This window comes from Aptenodytes forsteri, unplaced genomic scaffold, assembly GCF_000699145.1.
Source record: "Aptenodytes forsteri isolate BGI_AS27 unplaced genomic scaffold, ASM69914v1 Scaffold155, whole genome shotgun sequence".
Classification (NCBI taxonomy): Eukaryota; Metazoa; Chordata; class Aves; order Sphenisciformes; family Spheniscidae; genus Aptenodytes; species Aptenodytes forsteri.
This window is the reverse complement of record NW_008794446.1, coordinates 1,624,270-1,641,804: the sequence shown is the minus strand read 5'-3', so window position 1 is coordinate 1,641,804 and position 17,535 is coordinate 1,624,270. Positions and strand designations below refer to the sequence as shown.

General features: G+C 42.9%; 2 protein-coding genes across 2 annotated transcripts in view; one reads left to right on the top strand and one right to left on the bottom strand.

Annotated features, from left to right (window-relative positions):
- Nucleotides 1–12,649, top strand: part of LOC103907929 (complement C4) — a 50,300-nt gene extending 37,651 nt beyond the window's left edge. The window contains exons 31-41 of the mRNA XM_009290175.2: nt 60–119; nt 587–680; nt 1,416–1,584; nt 3,250–3,337; nt 3,969–4,043; nt 5,080–5,188; nt 6,361–6,450; nt 6,830–6,922; nt 7,686–7,769; nt 11,135–11,267; nt 12,458–12,649. Of these exons, the coding sequence (XP_009288450.1) occupies nt 60–119; nt 587–680; nt 1,416–1,584; nt 3,250–3,337; nt 3,969–4,043; nt 5,080–5,188; nt 6,361–6,450; nt 6,830–6,922; nt 7,686–7,769; nt 11,135–11,267; nt 12,458–12,596 (1,134 nt within the window). The 3' untranslated portion in view covers nt 12,597–12,649. The remainder of the gene's footprint in view (nt 1–59; nt 120–586; nt 681–1,415; nt 1,585–3,249; nt 3,338–3,968; nt 4,044–5,079; nt 5,189–6,360; nt 6,451–6,829; nt 6,923–7,685; nt 7,770–11,134; nt 11,268–12,457) is intronic.
- Nucleotides 12,650–15,972: 3,323 nt separating this feature from the next.
- STOML3 (stomatin like 3) overlaps nt 15,973–17,535 on the bottom strand; it is a 12,342-nt gene continuing 10,779 nt past the window's right edge. The window contains exons 6-7 of the mRNA XM_009290173.1: nt 16,322–16,456; nt 15,973–16,173 (exon numbers count right to left, since the gene is read on the bottom strand). Coding sequence (XP_009288448.1) covers nt 15,973–16,173; nt 16,322–16,456 — 336 coding nt within the window. The remainder of the gene's footprint in view (nt 16,174–16,321; nt 16,457–17,535) is intronic.

The window sequence follows — 17,535 nt, the reverse complement described above, 5'->3', positions numbered from 1 at the left end:
TTGTGGGCCACATTATAATCCGTTTTTTTTTTTTTTTTTTTTCCCCTCTTGGTTTGCAGTTTGAACTTGGGAGAAAACTTGAAGTGTCTGTCCACGGCAGAGGAAATGGGACAATGAGTGTAAGCTGTAAATCAGAAAGTCAGAGTCCAACTGGACTTCTTTTAATCCCTTTTTGAAAACAGAGTGAGAAATAACTTGCCATGGCTTCATCCTTTGTGTTCCTTCCTCCAAATTTCTAAAATTCGGGGCCTATGGACTGCCCTGATGGGAAGTCAATTTTTCGTGTTTTTTAACTTTAAGTCCATGAAATGTCAATGCTAATAGAGGTGGCTGGAGTTTGAGAGACCCCTTTGTGGTTGGGAATGGAGAGTTATCTCAAAGGTCCCATGATATTTGTGATTTGCACATGGGACCTCTCCTGCTTCCACCCACGGCAGTCCTCTGTGACTAGTCTGTGCCTCTGGGAGACCGGTGTTTCTCTCCACACTCCCATATCCCGTCAACATTTGCTGAAGTCCTGGATGAGTAAATCCCTTGTCATTTAAATTCTATTTTTAGCAATTCGCTGTTTGTGTATTCATCTTAGATATTAAAAGTGTACTGGTCTTCTGAGCTGAAGAACAACACGTGTAATGATTTGATTTTGACAGTGGAAATGGAAGGGAGCATTCAATACTCCGGTGAGTGAAAAGGGAAAGTGACACCTTTGGCCAACTGCTAATAATACCTAATGGCTTTCCAGCCCTGGAAAGTGGGAATATATTAATGAAAATGAGGAAAGAGAGAGGCCTCGGAACCCTGCCTAGCCATTGTTGCATTCAGTTTATAAATATTTTTTTGTAGTTTAATAACTATCTGAGTGACTGTAGGTGCAGAGGGAACCTAACAGATACACAGGTACTATTAGTAACTCTTCTTTGTTATTGGGAGGAGAGCGCAGTAAATTCCCTTCCTGGCTGCCATACGGGGAAAGCCCAGCTCAGTTCCCTGGATAATAAGGGTCCTACCACGTGGCCTTAAAAATTCTTTGGGACAGACCTGTCATAGGTATTTTCATATGAGCAAGACGGTGTTTTCCGTCCCCTGAAGTGTGTATTCATCCTGCTCTCTGCTTATGTCTGCATTTTTTTTCTGTTTGAATAGCTAACTTTTGGAGGCAGGGATCGTCCTTTACATATCTATGCATAGCCTAAACCCCATTCTTAGCTAGATCTGTTGGCTACTCTTACTATGATTATCCCTAAAATTTTAACTCTGAATGAATTGGAAATACTGAGATGGTATACAGCAAACTTTTATAAAACCCATAGAGATGGCATGACTGCCCACTGGTATTTATCATTATACAAAAAGGAGCCAAATTACCAGGTCCTCAGTCAAATTTGTGCATGGATGATCATGTCTGTCACCTCCAGAAGCTGCATACTCTGATGAAAACGATGATTATGAGGGCTTGATTGCTGCAGAAAACAGCGCGTTTGAGCCACTGCCTGAAATAGAGTGGTTTGATATCCACAGCAGAAGGAAAAGGGATGCGATCTCTCCCAGTAAAGCACAATCGCTGCAGTACAAAGTCTGTGTCAGGTAGGTCTGCAAGATCAGCTCTTCATTAGGAAATGCATTCATTTTTGTTTGTAATTCTTCTTGGTCATCCTCTTCATATCCGCAAGCTCGGCATCCAACCTGGTGATCTTCTGTGAGTACACATACACGGTGAGTCTGCATCCTCTCTCCCATGGCAGGAGAAAAGGTTTCCGCACAATGATTTAGATGGTTTACATAGATCTCAAATGTCCATTGCAGATTCTGCCCCATCAAACTCTGGGGAGACTCTAAAGCGCCTGGCTGGCTAATCATTTGAAAGGAGTCTTTTATTAAATAAAGTATATACAGTTGGAATATAGTAATAACACATTTACAGAGTTTCATTGCTTTCTGGAGAGATGCTGTTACTTCCTTCATGGTCACACTCTGGCCTCATAAAAAAGAAAAGATGTCTACTACTATTTGAGGGAGGAGAGGAGGCAGAAGGGATACCTTATTGTGGCAATCAAGAAATAGACAAGGGCAGAGCTAGTGAGAAAGAAAGCCTCCCGTGCAGAATAACACTGAAACATCTGCTTTTGCTCCCTTTCACAGTCTGGCAGGGGTCGCAGAAGCACAAAGTGGAGGCGGTGCTGATTTCCCCTTCTAGAGAGGAGCAGGGTGACAGAAGCAGGTTTTGCTCCCCAGTAGAATTTAGCGTTTCCACTGACTTTTGACAGACCCTCGGAGGCAGTGCTTTTTATCCCCCCTCCCAGACAGCAGCAGGAATAATGGCAGGGGAGGTCTGGAGTTACCCTAATTCCCAGGTTTCGCTCTCCCTAGTTAAATATGTATTCAGTGAATTATCTGCTGGCTGAAGCATCGTTTTCGCCATTAATTGCTATGTAACATTTGTCAACTATCAGATCCGCCATTCTGCAGGACATTGCTGAGTGTTAGGGTGAGGCTTAAACAATGACGTGAAGCTCCCTTTGTTGTAGTTAAGACACAGGGGAAAAACTGAAGGCACTGACTACATCACCATACTGCTTCCCTGCACTGTGCTACATCCCTTATGAGGAATGGAGGGTGCCAAAATGAAAGTTTCTGAAGTACTGTTAAGTGTATGTCGAATATCTTATGGCAAGGCACCCCATGTGAGTGCAGAAGAACCTCATTATCCAGCAATGACACAACTACCTGATTTTTGAGAAGTGGAAGTAGAAAAGATTGGAAGTCCAATATATATGCCTAATGGATAGTTAAAGCAATGTGGATTTTTGCCTTGGACAGCAAAGGTGATGTAAATTTGACTTTGTCCATGAAGAATTTGGATAAGCTCATTTCCTAGCTCCACTCTGTAGGTAATAAAGAACAGACACATTGTCAGTGCAGTTTACCTTCCCTATCTTCAACAGTGCTTCTATGGTGGGATGAACTGTCCTTTGAAGGTGATTGTTTCTGCCTATCAGCTATAAAGCCTAGATTACAAGCTCAGGCAAGACACCTGGGTTTTGGATGACCATTTGACTAGTTTAGATGACTAATTTTGCCTCATGACTCTTAATGAGATAGGCTGCTAATTTCCAAATTAAAATCCACTTAGGAAAGTTAAGTGGAGCAGAACGTTTTGTTTCACCATTAGCAAGCCTGAAGAGCCAAACTCTTCAAACAAAGCTGGCTGTTCGGTGCAGATGTTCACTGCTGATGGTCTCCCTTATAAAGGTCCACAGGTTCCAATACACCAAAGATGTCCCTGGTTGATCTCTCTCTGCTGAGTGGCTTGGAGCCTGACACAAAGGATCTCGAACAGGTTAGAAACACACTTTTCTGTGCAATCTTTTATAGCCTTTTCTATAGAAAATTTGTCTTTGGAAACCTTTCCAAAGTCCACAGAATAAAGAAGGGAAAACAGATTTTGGATAGATATATTTTTATTATTCTTGTTCTGATAAAATATTCACTGAATATATGCAAGGAATGAAAATCTTGTGGTGAACAGAATTCAGCCTTCTTAGTCCCTTGTAACAGAAATTAGGCTAAGTCTCAGGAGGGCGCTTAAATACGTGCCTGTCCTTACACATATTGCTGTCCCCACTGGCACTGCTGTCTCGCGACATGCCAGGACAGCACATCCTGTGCTTGTAGGGGGGAAGGCCGGCACATCTTTTAGAGGTGGTTGCTGGCAGGGCACAGTGTCAGGGAGATGGGGCACAGCACTCTGGGAAGGTGGCTACAGAATTCTGGGTTCTGGAGCTTGCTTGGTTGAGGGAGGTTTGCCCAGGTTCATGTTCTCAGGGACTGCTTCCTTTAGGGAGGAAGAAAGAGGGCAGAATAAAACAAACAGCTGAACAAACAAACCAGAACATAGAGGATGGTAGCAAAGGTGTTCCTGTTCTGCTAGGGTTTTGTTCTGATTTTTTTGTTTGTTTGTTTTCCTCCAGTTGGTGATGTCTTCAGACCAGTACATTCAGCACTATGAGTACAAGGAAGGAAAGGTTTTGCTCTACTTTGGTGAGGTAAGCAAACCCAATGATTTTCCAATCTCTGCCATTTTACATAGCATATATAGACTTCTTTTAAATCCAACAATTATTGGTTTTCACACTCCGTTACTTTCCTGTGATTTTTGTCCGATATTATTATTGAACAGCTTAGTTGAGAGAGGGCGGAGAAGGGGAAGAAGGGAAACATGCACCTTCATCCTCGGCCTTTCTGTGTTCCAGGAGATGCAGTCCATGTTTGAGATTTGGGCTTTGGCCCCAAAAAAAGATAAATCCTCTCTAGCCAGAAGAGATGTTTTTCATCCAAGGGTTAACTGGTGGTCCTGTAAATTCCATGTGGACACCTTGCATGTGAAGTTCAGTATTTATGGATCAAGATCCATAGTGACAAACAGATGTAAACATTAAAACCCCAAGTTTCTGTGTATATTTCCCCATGTTTTGAATAATTACTTCACCCTAGACCCATTTGAGTTGCTTCACCTCCACAGCCAAAGCAGGGGGGGTCCCTGTAGGAAGCACACACAAGGCAGTGATTTTTTTTAAATATAAGACAACAGACAAATAAAAAATTGTAACTTATTGCTGCTATGACTGTCCTAAAGAATCTGTGTATTTAACATAGGTCAAAAGCTGTCCCTGACCTTAGCATTTTACTAAGGAAAGTGTATATACTGGCAGCCACCAGTACAGGATAGGCTGTGAACAAATATTACACCCATTACGCCTGTGCAAGGTGGCTTTAGGTAAAAGCTGAAAAGTAAACCCCAATGTAGTGACGATGTGAGTCAGGATCTGACAGTTTCAGGCAGAGAAGACCTGCACACATCTCACAAAACTACCTTTACCAGGCTTAGCTCATGCACAAAATCTCCCAATAAAATCACGGAAGGAAAAGCCTTCTTCAAATTGAGGCTACAGTTATCAGGATTAACTCATCTGTCATCAGAAACAAGCATTCAACAGCTAGTATAGGCACAAATGAATAAGGAACGGACTGGGGAGAAAGAGGTAGTTTACTCGTCATAACTCTTGTTCCTTTTTCCTCCAGCTCACAAGCGGACCAGACCCAGACTGTATATCATTTGGGGCAAAGCAAATCAATCCCATGGGCTTGGTTCAGCCAGCAAACGCCATCCTTTATGATTTTTACAACCCTGGTAAGGGCACAGAAAAATGATACATAACTGATGGAAGGAGAGACCCTTAAGAACAAACTCCAGTCTATTGAAAGGTGTTTTTGCTGTAGTGTGTGAAACCATGTGATTTTGTCGAATGTTGAAATAACCTGCCTCGAATACTGTCTTCTACTACCATGTCTTAAGATCGTCTAAATAGAGATCCTCTCAGGAAGGGTCCGTTATTGCAAATGGACTGAAACTACAAACTTTTACACTCGTGGATTTTTAAATAAGGTTTCTTGACATCCTGTTTCTCGTGGTGCTTTTAAGCATGTTCCACTCACATTATCTTTTTGCTCAGGCTGTTTTTCTATGCATCTAAGATAGATAGGCAACCTTAGAGGTTTGGCTTATGTACTGTGCTTGCTGGGGGAACTAATCTTGTTCCCCATTCAAAGAAGGTTAAATGCAAATCATCCCCATTTGCCAGAGTTATGTAAACAATATTTGAAAATTAGGTCAAATCTCTACTTTGTCTGAAGCTGAGGGATGTATGACATTTTACACTAGGTTTAAACCACTAACTATTGGTGATCCTAAGTCCTTCTTCTGAAACAGTGCAGTGCTCACTGTAGCTCTATGGTCTAAAGATGCTTTTAAGATGGTTGGCTTTCAGAGTAAACAAAAAAAAAAAGGGAAGAGTACAACTTTAAAAAAAACCCACCCAAACAAAAAAACCACAAAAAACAAAAACAAAAACCACTAACTATTGGTGATCCTAAGTCCTTCTTCTGAAACAGTGCAGTGCTCACTGTAGCTCTATGGTCTAAAGATGCTTTTAAGATGGTTGGCTTTCAGAGTAAACAAAAAAAAAAAGGGAAGAGTACAACTTTAAAAAAAACCCACCCAAACAAAAAAACCACAAAAAACAAACAAACAAAAACAACAAAAAACACCTCCCCCCCCCCGCAAAAAACAAACAAACAAACCAGAAGCAACAACCCAGGTTGTTGCCCAGCTGAAAGGCAAGGTGATCCCTATACTCTAGGTGCCTAGGCTACAGGTCTTTGTGGACTGCTGATGTGTATCTAACCCCTTAGTGCTCTGACTTCTCTGGACCAGGGAAAAGTTGGGCTGCAAATGTAGTTTCTACTGCATAGGCTTTTCCACCTGAGCTCTCTGAGACAAGCCATTTTGTTTCTTCTCCATAGACAGAAAGTGCAGTGTATTCTACAGTGCTCCCAAGCACAGCGCCATGCTTTCAAAGGTGTGCAACGCCAATGTTTGCCAATGTGCAGAAGGTAAGGAACGACTAAACAGGCTGGTCTAAAAGAAGATAGTTACGTCTACGAACCATTAACATGAGAATTGTTAAGCCCAGAAAGGACTATTACAATTATCCTAATGCATAATACAGGACACAAAGCATCCTCTAGTATGTTTGGCACCAAATTGAAATTTTTTTTTAAGATATCCAGGATTGATTTGACGGTTGAATGCAATGCTTATATACATGTACATATATATGTAAAAACCCTCCACCACATCTCTAAGAAAGTTGTTCTGCCATTTTATTTTATTCTCTGTTATGATGTTGAGTGAATGAGTGTGTGTAAACTATATCTATCTAAATATCCATGCCTACATAGACAGATGTATCATTTATTTTCTTCACTCTAGGTCCCTGCCCAAGACAAAGATCAACTTTCAGTAAAGCCATAGCACAAACCACACGCTTTAGTTTTGTCTGCTACCACCCTATTGCAGATTATGGTAAGGCATGAAAGATAACTGTCAATTTAGTTTAAACATAGTTCTTTTTAATAAGGATAAACTTGTAGTTTTATATGCCCAGACCTCCCCTGAAACGAGTAGGGTTTCTGTATCTGGCCTAGAGGCTGAGGAGATGAAACGAGCCGTGTGCTATCGCAGTCATCAGCGGGGTGAAAGGGAAAAGTAAAGGCCTTAGAAAGGTGCAGTGAGATGCTGGGGGAAGGAAGCACGAACAACATTACGTTACATGGTTTAGAAAAGACCCATGGTGTGAGCACCACCATCCCTTACATCCCTAATGTTACAGGTTGGAGATAAAGAGTAGGCTTTGCATGGCATGCCATAGCTCAGGAGCTCCTTCTGCGGAGCTACACAAAAATTTTCTCCTTTCTTAATTTGCCGTTCTGGCCTCTTCGTTGGGTGGCAAGTTGGAAGAGCTACTGAAGGAAAACTGGTTCAGCAGCTTTGGTAGGTTAGATGTTAACAAGGACGGGAAAAAAAGTGAAAACCTAATCATATAGGAGGTTCTTTTAAAAAAATACACAAAAGGAATACAAATCTAGAGGTTGTTGATTAATACCTGACTTTCTAAAAGCGTATTAGGTATACAGGATTACTATCTTGTCTTTCGTACCCCCATGATTTGTGAATAGATGGTACACCGGCCTTTGTATAGAAATCTGATAAAAGCATACCTATTTTTCAGTTTTTGAATGCAATTTTCTGTTTCCATCTGGCCTCACACAGTTCTTGTCTGTTGCAGTGTACGAGGTGGAGCTCCTCAATAGTACACAGAAGAATGTTTTTGATTACTATGAGGCCAAAATCCACAGAATCCTTAAAGCCAGTAAGTATCAAAATGTTTGGCTCCTTTCATTCACCTGTAGGAAAACTAGGTTGATTAAATGTTAGCCAGTATGAGCCATGCATTTCTCTTGCTATAGAAAGTCGGGTCAGATATACTTCTACACTAGGCTTGCAAGAAGGCTGATTTCTTGCAAGACTCATTTGGTGCAGCTACCTCACTGTTCAGTTCAGCTCAGGGGTAGGTTGCTTTGGTTCACATTGTGCAGCAATCCCAGAGCACATGAGCTTCAATCCTTTCAGATGAAACTAAACCAGAAGGCACATTCCATCTGCATTCAGTCCATGGCTCCAAACTGGAGCTAGTCTAAGATAAACCCTCCAAAAACATGCATAGTGTGGCTATTAGGTCTTCTGCATCAACTATTTCACTTTATAGACTGCTGTTATTGAGCACATTTTTTTCTACTGTAGACATATCAATTGACCTCTGTTTTGATACCAGAGAAGATTTAATTAATTATTAAGCACTTGCAACCCTTGCAGAACAGGCTAAGAGTTGTCCACAATGACTTGCCTGAAGTCAGTGAACACAGGAAAACTTCTGGAACTTTGATTTAATAATTGTGATAACAACAAAGAGGACATTCTCTCTATTTCTTTAGGTGCAGTGTGAAGATTTGCACTGCTCTCAGACAATGTCCTTTTGCAGGCCTGCCATCCCAGCTGTCCCCATGTGAACTTTACTTTATCAGCAGCACTAGTGAACACTGATATTCTTCAAAGTAATTTCTGGAGAGACTGTCAGATGACATCTCTAGACTGCGACCACTGTGGTATTAGTTGGTTGTCAGTTTTGAGTTTGGCATCCAGAGATTGCCTTTAAAAAGCAACTTCAAACATTTCAAAATCTTCCCTGTCTGGAACAGAATAATTATCTCACTCTGATCTTTGCCCAGGGGACTAGCGATGTCACTCAGTACTTCACGGCACACAACTTGTGATCTGTGTCCAATGTCCAGTTCCTGTCGGAAAATCAGGTCCACGCTTTGTGAGTCCAGAGACAGCGTCAGTCATACCCAGGGCTTTCCATATTCAGGGGAATGATCACCTAGTGATCAAAACACTGGCTATGGAAAATTACAGAACCATGATGGAAAGTTTCATTAATCCCTCCAGAAAACCTACAGGGTCTAAAAGGATTTAGAGCTCTGGGCCCCAAAGCATTTGTACTCACAACTCGCAGGCAAGCACTGGAAAGATTTTGTTTCTTGGCAGCTGAGAGAAACATCCTTTGAATCTGAAGTTGAATGGAAGAGATGACTTCTCCCATTCCCACCTCCTTCTTTTCGATCCCTTTAAAATCCCCTTTGGTTTGTGCTGTATGATGCAGCTTATGAGCGTCAGTAGGCTTTCAGCAGGCTTGGGAAAGGCTGGGAAGAGGCATGAAGCCATGATGATGAAGAAAAAGCAAGGCGTTGCATCCAAATCAGCTCATGACTGAACTAGAGTTGTTATCTTTTGTATTTTCTGTGGCTGTTTTGAGTGAGGTTGGTCTCTGTTGCCATCACCAAGGGTAGGTGAGAATTAATAGGGTGAATTCTCATTCTCTGGACCCCTGGCGTTATTTCAGTATCAATCCTTGCAAATAAAGGGTTGGTTCAGAAGACAGATGGAAACACTTATTTATGTTTGGGAGTCAGCAAAAGAGAATTTTGCAGATGTGCACTCCTCGGATTACCTTGATTATTAATAGAATTAGTGCATGTGTTTTGGATGGCTAACATTTATGCTGTCCTATGAGTCCTTTAGGGGAACAGTATGGCCATGCAAAAATAGCACAGAACCGTTCTGAAATTTGAAGTAATTATTTCCCTTAAATTCTGCTTGGATACTTTAGAATATTATTTTTATTTTTGTTTAACTGGAGATTTAGAATTGGAAATTACATAATAACCTGTTAAAGTAATAACTCAAATGTTTATGATCCCCAGAGTCTGGACTGTATTAAGCCATTTGTGAAGCATATGAACCGAGAAACACCATGGTAATTTAAGCACAGTGAACCTGAGGCATAACATCATCATTTTCTCAAGTAGTTCTGATCCATCTTGGCATTCCTTGAACAAAATGAAAGTTCAGTACACCATATAGCATAGGAACAATAGAAAGGTCTTGGGTTATATGAGAAAACCTACAGTACTGCATTATTCTTTGGAAAAATGCAGATGTAAACCAGCATACAATACTGAAGACTGACTTTTCTCTGGCCTGTAAGTACCATATGTAAAATTAATGCAAGTTTTAACTAGGAAATAGATAAGGGTCTTAGTGCTAGGTTTTACAGATTAGCACTCTACATCAAGTTCTCTGAAATCTTATTAGTGTTAAAATATTCTACTTCAGGTTTTTATTCTACTCTTAGGATTTTATTTTGAATACTAGACTTTCCATACCTGTAATATAATAGTTTAGAGAGCAGAAGCTGCACAAGCTTCTGTTAACCAATAGGAAGACTGTGGTGTCTTAACTGTAATTTAAGCTGGTTTAATGTTGAATTTGTCACCACAGTTGTGCATGACATTTCACATTATAGTTAGAGAGAGAGTAAGAAATTAGAATATTGCTGTTATTTGCATTTTTTTAAAATGGAATTTGAAAACTCTTGTTCTAGCCAAACAACACAGTATCCTCATGACCTGTGGTTAGTCTGATGAATAAGCATCTTTCCAGCTCTCATGACATTGCAGTACCTGAGTACCCTTCTCTTCTACCTTGGATGCCCACTTCTGTAATGGGCAGTGCAGCTCTTGAATGAATAATCTTCTAGGCCAGAATCCAGACCAGAATCTTCTAAGTTATTTTAATGTGGAGATCACCAAGCATGTCCTACATATCAGCTTCAGAGGGGATAGCATAAAGGCTAAATCAGTGACATTCAGATCAGGTGCACTAAGGAGAGGGGGTTTTTAATACTGCCTGCTGCATTGTTGAGCCTCAAGCTATTTGAATTTAGTTTGCCAGCTCTTAAGACCACTATGAGCCTGAGGAATCTGAAACATAAGATAGCATGTTTTCTTTTTCCTTTGGCTTTTCCTTCAATCTCTGAGATTTAAACAAACTCCATAAAGCCTGAAAGGTCTCTGTAGCAAAACAGGTCCTTCAATAACTACTGCGAAGGCCAGGACAACCAGCTAAGACAGAAATGGCTTACTTTTTGTCAGGTAACGTTAAAGGAAATATCCTACCACAACATGGCCATTTAGTACCATGTCAAGCCACACCCTCAAGTGAAATATTACTTTGGCTTAGCAGTGGAGTAAATGATCACAAGGGGTTGTGTCCTGTGGGCTACAGTTCTACTCTTTATTAGAAAAGTTCATGGGGTTTTCTCTTCTCATGCCACAGCTACTGATGAAAGCATCCAAGTGGGTGCCCACCGACAGTTCCTAACGCGCTCCACGTGCAAGTTAAACATGGTTGCTGGCAAACGGTACCTCCTCATGGGGAAAGATGGACTAACGGTTGATTGCAACAACAAGTAAGTGCAATGGTTTCTGAGCAGCAGCGGCTGCTATCGTGGACCATGAATCCGGAGGATACTCAAACTATTAGAATACCCCCAGAAAGCAAAGGGAGCACCAAATTTCTTAGGGACTGATTCTGCTGGCTTTACTAAAGTGCAAAGAATACCACTCCGTAGGCAAAAGGCAAGCTGTGGGGAACAGCTGAGCCACCCATATCTACCGGCTCATCTATCTGTGCAGAGCCTGGTTCCCACATTTCTCAGAATCAAAATCTGGCCCTTACTCCACTGGGTTAAAAACTCACAACTGGAAAAGGAAAATGGGAAACGCTACATGGTTCCATCTGCTGCAGATGCCTTACACAGCTCCTGTATTTGCAAAATAAATGAGTAGGACTGTGTCTAAGAGCAGCTCTGAAAGCTTCTATTATATCACACATGCAAATAACTCATTCTTCTAATTTCTCATTGTCACACTTTAATGAAAAAAGGGAATTTATCTGAGGAGGAATTTAGTCTGACTCTATTAAGTATTCAGTGAGAAGGCCATCTTGAATGTTTAATTTCCCTGTGCTTACCTGGAAAAAGGTAGTGCCTTTGAAAGCATCTAGGAGGGAGACCACCTCCATTGAATTGTAAGCGCCACTTCCTAAAACCTTAGAAGGTCCCCTCTCTCCATCTCTATATGACACCAATGAGTGCTTAAGTTGGGGGCCTGCTTCAACAGATGGCTGCTAAAGACTGAAGTCTCCCAGCAGAGGTGTACCCTCTGAAGTCTTCTCCAGTCCAGTCGTAAAATGCCATAAGCTACACGGGTTCTCACCACAGAAAATTAGGAAACATTTTGGGATGCTCTGTTGAAACTAAATGCCCCTTCACTGTGTCCCATTGGTGTTCACTAGGGCTTTTTGTGCCAGTCCACAAAATTCTAATAGAAACTTAGCCCAGGCTTACCTGGTGTCACTCAAAACACAAGTACAGCCAGATTTGTCCCAGCTTGGCACTGACTCTACCTAAATTTTATTCAAAGCTCAGTTAACCTGCTGGTAGAACTAGGTTTCAGGCAAGTATTTTGGCTAGTGTAACTGCTCCTGATCTCAGAGATGCCTCAGTGGAGGGATACAGCCCCACAGGGTTTACACTTTCCTGTTGCTCCATGTCAGCAGTAGTGACTCACCTCCTTCACCTGTCCCACTTGCACTCAGGATGCAGTACTTCCTTGATGCACAAGCCTGGGTAGAGAAAATTCCAGATGACAGCGAGTGCCGCACCACCCTGCACCGGAATGCCTGTGCTCACCTGCAGGACTTCATGAACACACCTGACAACCTGTGCCTCTTCTGAATGATTGCTCTGCTCCCCACATCCTATCCGTGTGACTGAGACTCAGCTCCTTCCTAAATTTTTCTTGCAAAGCCTGTACATCACAGTGGCACCTGAAACATTGCAGAGCTGCTTCTGTTGCTGTTTTGCTGAATGGGGTATCTTCTTGCAGATGTATATGTGGGGGGGTAATACAACAAAAATTGCAGTTACTCTGCTAGTTATTGCGTTTATTGTCCCTGCCACTGGTGAAGACAGAGCAGGAATTTCTGTCTCCCTGATCCATTATACAACAGTGCAATTATCCTGCAGGGGATCAAATGAAAAATCATTGTGCTTGCAGAGCTGATTAATTCCTGCAGTCATTGTCACTGAACATTAAAGAGGTCAAGAAATTTGCATGGGTCAGAAAGAAGACTGGGCATTCATGGGCCTACCAAGTACAGCCTGTGTTACACTGCTACTGAAAGAAAAGAGATACTAGCCCTCATGCTTCAGCACATCAGTTAATTTCTGATTTTAATTGTGAGCCCTCATGTAGGGGAACGAATGACCCCACTTGTACCACAGCAGGATTCCCATACGCACTTCTGAAGCTGGAACTGGAACTGGCCCAGCATCAGGGATGGGCAACTGGACTTGGATGTGTCCTGTGCCTGACCCTGACCCGTGCCTGAGTCCTGCACGGGCTTGTTAGTGCTGGTAGCTCACTGAGGGCACAGAATTGCTTTTTAATTGCACTCTGTAGTCACGTCTTTCACACTTTTCTTTTTTTTTTAGAGTTTAATTAATTTGCATTACTTTAAAAAAAAACCTGACGCAATCTGTGGTTACATTTTTCTAAAGCATTGCTGCTTCTGTGGCTATGCAAACAGCTCTGTAGTGGAGATGCAGTGTTTGTCAGGGAAAGGTGGGGGTTTTGCTGTCAGAGTTATAAAGGCTTCCACAAATGGCAAACTAAGTTGATGATGAAAAAATAACCCTGAAACTCAAAACCTCTCTTTTCTTAGGATAAGAAAAAGTCTGTTAAAAATGTTTAGATAACACTGATAAGCAGATGACTTGCAAATGCAGGTTTTACTTCTTTAGCTTGCCAGCAAAACGCCATTTGGCAGTCATGTCTGAAGCAGAGAAGAGCTGCAATGAAAAGCTGTGTTTGCTGAACAGGTCACCATCCTCAGATGCTCATAGACTGTCTTCGTGCCAGCAGTTACTGAGTGCAAAAATTTGCAACCTGGACTGCTTGTGTTACATAGCAGTAAAAATAAGAAGGGTCTGTATCAACGTTATGATAATTAGTAGGTCCATGTTGATCTCGTTAATTTGGAGTCAAATGACCCTACTGGATAGGAGGGGCAGCAGTGAGCCTTGGGTGGAGGAGACACTACATGGCAGCAGCACCTACTAGAACAGCTACTTCAAAAGAGCCTTCAGATTCATAGCAGACAGCCCATCACTGTGTGCCAGCACTATGAGCTGCCCAGCTATTTTTGAAGGCTGTAAACTCAGGTATAATGATAGCTGAACTCGGATATCTGCAATGATGTGCCCTGCTCAGCTGCCAGGTATTGCATGGTTGGAGGGTGGGGAAGGCTCATTTTATGGAAACCTGCACCACTGCTTCATGAAATCTGCAAGGGAAGATAAGAAACATCCTGAGGGTGAAAGACAGAGACTTAAATTAACATAAGATAATTTGTTTTCCTCAAGGTTTTCCCCAGTATATTGGGTTTGCATAGCAAGGTTTTGGTAGTGGGGAGGCTACAGGGGTGGCTTCTCTGAGAAACTGCTAGAAGCTTCCCCCATGTCTGATAGAGCCAATGCCAGCCGGCTCCAAGACGGACCCACCGCTGGCCAAGGCCGAGCCCATCAGAGATGGTGGTAGCACCTCTGTGATAACATATTTAAGAAGCAGGGAAAAACTGCTGTGCAACAGCAGCCAAAAAGAGGAGTGAGAAAATGTGAGAGAAACAACTCTGCAGACACCAAGGTCAGTGAAGAAGGAGGGCGAGGAGGTGCTCCAGGCACCAGAGCAGAGATTCCCCTGCAGCCCGTGGTGAAGACCATGGTGAGGCAGGCTGTCCCCCTGCAGCCCATGGAGGTCCACGGTGGAGCAGATATCCACCTGCAGCCCGTGGAGGACCCCATACCAGAGCAGGTGGATGCTCCGAAAAGAGGCTATGACCCCATGGAAAGCCCATGCTGGAGCAGGCTCCTGGCAGGACCTGTGGACCCATGGGGGACCCACGCTGGAGTCTGTTCCTCCTGAAGGACTACACCCCATGGAAAGGATATGTGGAAAGAACCTGGGAGGGACCCCACGCTGGAGCAGGGGAAGAGTGTGAGGAGGAAGGAGCGGCAGAGACAGACGTGTGATGAACTGACCACAACCCCCATTCCCCGTCCCCCTGCGCCACTCAGGGGGGAGGAGGTAGAGAAAATCGGGAGTGAAGTTGAGACCAGGAAGAAGGGAGGGGTGGGGGAAAGGTGTTTTAAGATTTGGTTTTATTTCTCATTATCCCATGCTGACTTTTGATTGGTAATAAATTAAATTAATTTCCCCAAGTCAAGTCTGTTTTGCCCGTAACGGTAACTGCTGAGTGATGTCCCTGTCCTTATCTCAATCTACAAGCCTTTTGTTGTATTTTTTTCTCCCCCGTCCAGTTGAGGAGGGAGGCATGATAGAGCGGCTTTGGTGGGCACCTGGTGTCCAGTCAAGGTCAACCCACCACACCCAGCTTTCAGATTTAGGAAATGTGACTGTAATGCATGGGCATACATTCTCTTCCTTTTATTACAGAGTTTATAGAAATGTCAGTGATATGGCAAAATCCATAGAAGTGCTAATTTTTACTCATATAAGATAAAGAATAGGCTGTTATCCTGACATACCAATTATCCAGTAATTCTGTTAATAGTTAGGAAAGAATGCCTCTGAGGTTATGGGCTAAATCCTTCTTTTCACTCCACAGGACTTGAGTTAAATACCAGTATCTGACCCTTTTGCTGTATGGAGTACATCAAGAGCTCAGAGGTTCTTGCTTAGCAGACAAATCACCAAATAACTGCTACACTCAAGACTCTGTAAAATGTGGTGAAAGCATTATTAAAATTTCATATTAGGTCTAACATGCATTTTACATCTTTTATTGCATTTTACATATTTTCTTCCATTTCACTTGGAGACGAGTCTAAGCTGAAACTGCTTAGTGCCTGAACTTTGCAAATGCAGTCTCCTAATGTGGGAGCTATGTGTGGTTATTAAACTATTTTTACTCTTATTTTTGGTAGAGAGGACCAAAGCATGCCTCTACTTTAATTCTGGTAATCTGGAACTCCTTACTTACTGGGAAACACTTTAAATCTCTGTGCCCAAGGAGCTAGTGTAGAACAGTCTCTATCCCCCTGTATTTTTCTGCCTGAAACTCTCAAGCATATTTATAGGGAGAGGGAAGACAATGGTGGAATTATTCTCTGCTGCCAAGGTTGCTAACGTTTGCAGGTAGCGCAGCTGAAGACCTGCCGGAGACTCAGCCAGCACCACGGAGGCCTGCTTGAGGGCTTTAGAAGCATTCATTTCTCCCTCTGCTGCCACAATCTGCAAAGTAAGAGAAATGGAAACCACGTTGCGACGCTGCCCATAGTGGGGAAAATCCATCTTTACAACGAGGAGAAAACAAACAGGCGCTTGGATGCCTGGGACAAGGATACGGGAGCTTGGAGGTAGACATTGCCATGGGTCTCACCTTAGCTCTTGCCTCTCGAGCAGCCTCTGCTTCAGCTGCCATTGCCCTCTGCATGGCCACGGGAATCCTGACATCTTTGATCTCCACTCGGGCCACTTTGATTCCCCACTGCTCCGTGGCACTGTTGAGGACAGCCTTAAGGACAAACACACAACCCACCACAAAGAGCACAGCGATGGCAGAGAGGAAACAACACGATGTACCCTGCCACTTGGACAGAGGGAAAGGCAGTGTGTAAACCTGCACAACAGAAGGATGGAGCCCTCCAGGGGCACTAACATCTAACGTGGTGTGCGTACGGTGGGTACCACAACCTTATGAAACTCTTGCTGATCAACACCAGTGTCTGAGACAGGGTATCTCCTGTGTGGCTTCTCTACTGCCTCCTAAACTATGAACCCACTCCTTTCTTTAGGTGGGCACTTACCAAACTTGTCCCTTCTATGAAGTAATACTACTGCAACTTCCTAAAACGGCACGATGCTGTAAAAGCACGTAAAAGCACGCTACAGGTGAATGACACAGCACAGCCCTGCAGCACTGGCATGCTCTTCTGTGTTCAGGCTCCCAGGCACTACTGCAACCTACGTCACCACCATGCCCCAGCTCTGCCCATGGCTGTTGTCCTGGCTGGAGAGGGGTACGCTGTCTCTTTTATTTGACTAAGCCTCTTTTCTGACTGAAAAGAGTAAATCGGGTTCTGGCTTTCTTCTCTGCTCCCTCCTTGGCTGCCAAATTAAAAAAAACAGATGGCATTTTAAAGCATAAAACAACTTGGTTCTGTACTCTTAGTTGTTATGACAGGAGATACAAGCCCTGCCTTGATTACACCTCAATCAAGGGTCTGCTCAGGATAGAGTTTCCCACAAGCAGCAGACTTCTTTCTCACCACTTGCAGCAGCTCTGTATAAAGACTAAACTGATTTATTCAACTCAATGGATAATTTCAAAATCTTCATTGCTTTTCAATAGGAAATAACTCTTCTACAAAAACCTGAGCAAATACCTTTAGAATAACTCTTTCTGACTCTAAGCAATGAGATGTATAATTGAAAAAAAAATAAGGTACTCAATGACTTTTTTGCCTCAGTCTTCACCAGCAAGTGCTGGAGCCTCACCGCCCAAGCCACAGAAGGCAAAGGCGGGGACTGGGAGAATGAAGAGCCGCCCGCTGTGGGAGATCAGGTTCGAGACCATCTAAGGCACCTGAAGGT